Source organism: Triplophysa dalaica, chromosome 22 (assembly GCF_015846415.1).
Source record: "Triplophysa dalaica isolate WHDGS20190420 chromosome 22, ASM1584641v1, whole genome shotgun sequence".
In the NCBI taxonomy this organism is placed as follows: Eukaryota; Metazoa; Chordata; class Actinopteri; order Cypriniformes; family Nemacheilidae; genus Triplophysa; species Triplophysa dalaica.
The window spans coordinates 15,824,538-15,830,537 of record NC_079563.1 but is presented as its reverse complement, the minus strand read 5'-3'; the positions used below and the strand labels follow the sequence as shown (position 1 = coordinate 15,830,537).

At 40.1% G+C, this 6,000-nt stretch overlaps 1 protein-coding gene across 1 annotated transcript; it reads right to left on the bottom strand.

Annotated features, from left to right (window-relative positions):
* Positions 1-548: 548 nt before the first annotated feature.
* On the bottom strand, positions 549-5,588 carry akap1a (A kinase (PRKA) anchor protein 1a). Its single transcript, XM_056736069.1, has 11 exons — positions 5,422-5,588; positions 4,576-5,297; positions 4,307-4,419; positions 3,916-4,042; positions 3,362-3,468; positions 3,062-3,239; positions 2,108-2,258; positions 1,923-1,990; positions 1,524-1,597; positions 1,339-1,398; positions 549-1,184 (listed from the first exon to the last, which is right to left on the bottom strand). Exons 1-11 carry the CDS (start codon positions 5,586-5,588, stop codon positions 1,122-1,124), a joined length of 1,830 nt encoding a protein of 609 aa, XP_056592047.1. The 3' UTR covers positions 549-1,121.
* Between the last annotated feature and the right edge of the window lie 412 nt (positions 5,589-6,000).

The following is a 6,000-nucleotide window of genomic DNA, read 5'->3' as shown; positions in this document are numbered from 1 at the left end:
ACTTAAGGCACAGTAGTCAGCCATAACATGCATCCCTTCAAATCCCTTACAATGAGTGACATCTGTTGGCCAGAAACAGATAGTACGTGTTATTTGTTCAGATGCAGTGAAAAAAGACATTCAGAAAAATACATTTCAAATACTAAGCAGACATTATATTTCCGGACTAAGAACATCTTAAGAAATGTATCCACATACTATTCGGAAATAATGGAGATGAGAATGTCTGTGTATCTCCCCAGCATTCCCTCTTAGCTTATGTTTAAAGATGATGAAAGCTTAACGTTTAAAGAGTCATGCTGTAAAATGCTGAATTTTCGTTCTAAAGCTGGGTAAAAAGGAAACCACGAACTATAAAGTTTACCAAAATCACTGTCCTTAAGGATTCATTCCATCCTCAATTCAAAGGCATGTTAATTACTTTGAATTAAAAAACCTCAAAACATCTGCTCAATTACCAGCAACCTGCATTTACAAGGGAGACAGAAAAACACGACGCAATTTTGATATCCACAGTTCTTTTACTTTAACAGCAGTGTATTTGGCAGCTTCACTGTGGGAGTACAAAGCACTAAACTGCAAAGTTGATTTGAACAGGGTTTTATAGTGCTCAAACACAACAGTTCTTCACTGCTGGAGTTCTTTGAGTTTCACAGTCAGAGTACAACACCGTCCCCACCCTTATCTCACAGGAAAAAGAAAAGTAAACAAAGTACACAAACCAAGAGAAATAAACAAATATGCTTCAATCTGCAAGACAAATGTCTTGTGTAAATAAGCTTCAATAACAAATACCTGAGCAAAACACACATTCAAGTCAAGAAAGAACACAAAGAAATTGAAATCTTGTGTCATCTCTTAATCCCTCACTTAATATGCTTCGTTTTAACGTATCATTTAGATTGCTCAATAGACTCAAAAGTACAATATTTTTTAAATAACAAAAGCACAAAAAATTAAATATGGACTAAATATAAATAAAAAAATCAGGTCTTAAATTAATCGCCAACAAATGCAGCATGCAACAAATAAATATACAAATCTTACAGACATATAAATTAAATGATTTACTCTGCATACAGAGATTAAAGAAGTGAGAAGATAAGAGAAAAAATGTGAGTTTATTGTGCGTCTAACCAGGTGCAAACCCCTCGATCGGCCAGTAATTTGTTCACCAAAACAACCTGCAAAAACACCGAAATATTCAGAAGAAGGAAACTAGCCCACGTGAGACCCCTGCCTCAGTGGAATTATTAGATTTACATTATAGTTACATATGCGAGCCGATGAATTTAAGGATTCAAAATACACATTTAGAAGGACTTGATTCATACACACCTCATCTACCATCTGTTTCCACATGTGCACCAGGGGAAGGCCGTCCTGACTGCCTGTCACCTAAATATAGAAAACATCATCCATCACATTCTAGAAACTATAATGCGGAACTGTGTCTGAAGTACAATGATATGAAACTATACAGAAAAAAAGAAAGAAGAGAGAAAGTGTCTGTTTATTACAACCTTCAGAATCAAGGCTGTGTTCACAGTTATTTCCTCCAGTGCTGTTTTGGCCTCCAGAGAAAACTCAACCTCTCCTAACACACACAAACAAACAGCATTTTAGTTTCATAACACACATTATTTTTATGAGGGATCAAAGGGATCACCCGAAAACAAATTTATTTTATCATTTATTCACCCTCATGTCATTCCAAACCTGTTTGACTATCTTCTAAAGAACGCAATCAATCAAACAGCATTGGCCCCCATTGTAAACACTGAAACATTTCTCAAAATATTTTCTTTTATCTTCCACAGAAAAAAAAACAGGTTTTGAACAACATAAGGGTATATAAATGACGACAGGATTTTTTTTTGATTGAACTATTCCTTGAAATCTTAAGCAGGTCTATATTTCACCTGGCAAAGGTGCGATATTATCCAACAAAACCTCCGCTGACTGGAATGGTAAAGTCACAAAGTCCGATCTGTGAAGAAAAGAACAAAATATTTTGATATGTGATGATTCAAACAAGACTCATAAGAATCACTGGTGGTAAGAAATGCTGTTATATACACATAAAACCAAACTTAAGCTCTCTCACCTGATCTGCCTCAGGGTGGAGCTGTTTACAGCATCATAACCTCCGTTATCTACATTTCTGATATGAGCCGTGTCGGACTCTTCGTCGTACTGGATGACCTGGGCTCTCTGCCAGCCACTTCCTGTCACTGGAGCGGCACAGACCACCCCCACTTAAAAACATCACAGAGAAAAGCATTTCATGAATGATTGTAGATACCGGCAACATCCAACTACAGTTCAGCTCGTCATTGTTTATGTGAAAGCAACAACCATCATCTACAGTACATTTATACATACAAGACCAGTCAAGACAATGACTATGTGTTTATTATATAAAGAACTTTTTTCACATCAAAGAGCTTTTAATTTAAAGGACTAATCAAGAACGCATGAAATTAGTTTGGTAGATAAAAATCTTCACAAAACTAAATCAAAAGTCAACATAGTGAATGTATACAGAATTTCATTTGGGAAAAAAATTCCTCTCCTGCTAAATGTGTTTTTTTCCATTATTGCATAGCAGTTTTACAGAACTCTCAAAAGTGCTATTACAATCAATTTGAAATGAGGATGTGCACGAATGATTTTAAATTTTAAAACAAAATTTGCACGTCTCTGCTGTATTCAGCTGCGAGCGACCACAAGGTTGAATCCAGCTTCACACAAAGCACGATGCTACATTTTATATTGCACGTTTTGAACGGCGATGTAAAAAACTTAAAACTGAAAGGCACTTTTTCTGTGGTGTGCATCAACACAAAAAAAACATAAAAAATAATTTCCAGCCAAATCTTTCCTTTGTGTTTTCTGCATAGTGGAAAAGCACAAAACAAGCCAACGGCAGGAAAATACATATTTTATGGCGCATGATACCAACAACGACTATTAGGCATGCAAAGTTTTTCAAAACAAGCACAGTACTGTGGATGAGAACACAAGACGATCTCCGTGGGTGCGTGTGTTAGGACTCTACCTTCCACAGGCTTGGGCAGGCCCGGACATCCGGGCTGAGAGTAGCAAAAATTCATGTGCTCCATGAGGGTGGGCAGGGCCTGATATGACGGATGATTGTACTGATGGACGAACAGATGATAACCAGCCTCCACCCGCGACACGATCACCTCCACAAACACGTCCTGAGGTAGCAGCAGCTTTAGAGACGAGAGGAAAATACACACAGTAACACAAACGTTACTTTTAGGAAAACAATGGCTGCTCTCACGTCATGAAACTCATATAATAATGGCAAACTAAAAATAGCAAAAGTCCTCACCCAGGACGTAACTGGCAGGCAGGGCAGTGGGATGCAATGACTCAGATCTAGATCTTTGAACTTTTTCTGGATGAGCACGAGAGCGTCGTCCACTTGCGGCTGTGACCCTTGAGGAAAACAAAAATAAAAATGTGTCATTATTTACACTCGAGTTTTCCAAATCTGTATACATTTTTTCTAACGAACACGAAGATATTTGAAAGAATGCTTGTAATCAAAGAATTCTTGGCCACCATTGACTAGCATAGTAGGACCGTTTTAATTGGCAGTCAAAAGTGCTACAGAACGGTTTGTTTTATAAAAATATCTTCTTTTGTGTTTAACAGAACAAGGACATAAAAAAATCCAACTTTGGTAGTCAATGGTGGGAAAGAACTGTTTGGTTACAAGCATTCTTCAAAATATCTTTCTCTGTGTTCCTCAGCACAATGAAATCAATACAGGTTTGGAACTTGAGGGTGAGTAAATGAAGATAGAATTTTCATTTTTGGGTGAACTGTTCCTTTAAGAATAGCAGATGGCTTCAGGACCCTGGATCTTTTTGTAAAGCTCACCCTGGATGTGACAAATCTGAAAGTCTTGAGTGAAAGGCAGTGTTGAGATGTAGATCTTCGCTCCAGAGCTCTGCTTCAGAAAGTTGACAAACTTCCCCTGCTTTCCGATCAATCGACCAACCAGGTGCTGCCAAGACCAGGGAGTTGCAGAGCATATCTTTAGAAGCTTTGAATGGGCAATTTCTATAAATAAAATCCTCAACAAGGTGAAAGAGCTTAGTATATAAAAAATGACCAGTTGTATGCATGTGTGTTTACTGCAATATTTTCACAATTGTTTGTCAATGAACTCATCAACCTCAACAAACTCGCACCGTCTAACGGTCTCTACATGATCTGTAACCAGAGCTTTCACTTAAGATGAGTAACTCAGCATGTGGGCGGAGCTTACCGCAGGCACCTCTACATCCCACAAAATGATGGGTGGGTCTGGAGGCGGAGCTGAGCCACTGCTTTTCACCAAAGCTTCGGCACTTACACAATTGAAACTTTCAACAACCAATTCTGAAGACAAGTAAAACACAAAAGGACAAATCAGCAAAAGCAGCAAACCGTGATTCGTAGTAAATCAAATAAATGGGCTAACAACGAATTCAATGGGCACAATCTTGTTGTAGACTTTTAGAATAAACATCGAACACAAATTTTACGGTATTTCACCTCTGCATGCTTCATCTACTCTGTCCGCCGCTTCACAAATGCTGGGAATCATTTTGTTTTCAGCACCCCTGGGGGTTATCAAAAAACCCTGCCCCTCTTCAGACAGCTCGCTGGGCAGCCTGTCGGCACGCACGTCCTCTGAAATGCTGGAACCGCATCCAGATTCATTCCCAACAGAAGATCCAAAATGACTTTGTGTTCTTTCCCTGAAGAAGCCGATTGTCTGCCGAGGGTTTTTGCTGCTGTCGTCACTGCTGTCTTGGTTGAAGTTTTGTCGCTGAAACAGATCTTCCTGAGGTCTCAAAGCACAATCAAGCTCACATTTCGCTTCAGCTATAACCTGTTGGAACGGACTGTAATTGATCTTCTCCTTGTCCTCCTGGTCAGGAGAAACATCAGACAGGTTGCCGCGTTCATGACTGTCCGAGCTAACAGGATCTGATTGTTGTCCCGTTGAGATGGAAAGGCAGCTTGCAGAAAGAGAGACAGGATCAGATTCAAGACCAGAGTCATCTTCACCGGCTTCTCCACAGTGTGGAAGGTCTTCTGTGGAAATGATGGTCTTTTCATTCCGTGATCGAATGGAAACCTCTCCTTCCGGATCAGGTCGAACACCCTTGGTGAGGCGGGGCGCTGCCGGGAGGCCACGGTTGTTTGTTTTTGCTATATCTGTGAAGTTACTTGTGTCCGATCCTGACAAGCTGTGGTCCATCTGTAGGTTACTGCGAAAAAAAGTTTTAACGTGCAACAAATTTGATGTAGTGCATTTTATAATTGTGTCATACAGCGTTTTTTTCTTCAGTATACATTGGCTTTGCAGTTAAGACATTACTCTGTTCTACCGACCTTTTGGAGCCAGCAGGGGAGCAGGAAACCAAGCTTTTTTCCTCCAGAAAACACACCTCCTCTTCAGTGAGGAGATGAGCTGTCCTCCTCCTTCTGAAGCTGTACCAGCACCAGCCCAGCAGAGTCACCACAGAGACCGAGACCAGGGGCCTATACGACAGCCCCATCCTCTTTCTACTGATCCTACAGTGTGTGAAAGAGAGAGAGAGACACGCTGTAGAGAGAGGGGTCAGTTACAGCTAATAAGACCCTTCCTAGACTGGGGCGGCACTACATTGTAAGAAAAGACGCTTGATTCCCATGGGGGCGTGTGTCTTGACAACAATACTGCTGCAATAGAAGACCGAACCAGAGCAATCTCATTACCGGCTCAAATATCCCACTCCAACACCTCAACAGCACACAATACAGTAACACCTCCACCTGTCAACTGAGTCGCATCCAACCTTCACAAACTAGGCTACCAAGATTTATACGGCTCTGTGTTTATAGCGGACAAGCCATTCCAATAAATAAAAATATAAAATCGAATGGTTTCCATTACAAATACCATATTAAGCAACGAGTTGTTTAAATCAT

Excerpts from the sequence above, each read along its gene's own strand:
- akap1a (XM_056736069.1), bottom strand. The coding sequence starts at position 5,588 with ATGGGGCTGTCGTATAGGCCCCTGGTCTCGGTCTCTGTGGTGACTCTG. Across the intron at positions 5,298-5,421 it reads TCCCCTGCTGGCTCCAAAAG|TAACCTACAGATGGACCACA; the intron begins GTCGGTAGAACA and ends TTTTTTTCGCAG. Across the intron at positions 1,185-1,338 it reads GGAAACAGATGGTAGATGAG|GTTGTTTTGGTGAACAAATT; the intron begins GTGTGTATGAAT and ends GTGTTTTTGCAG.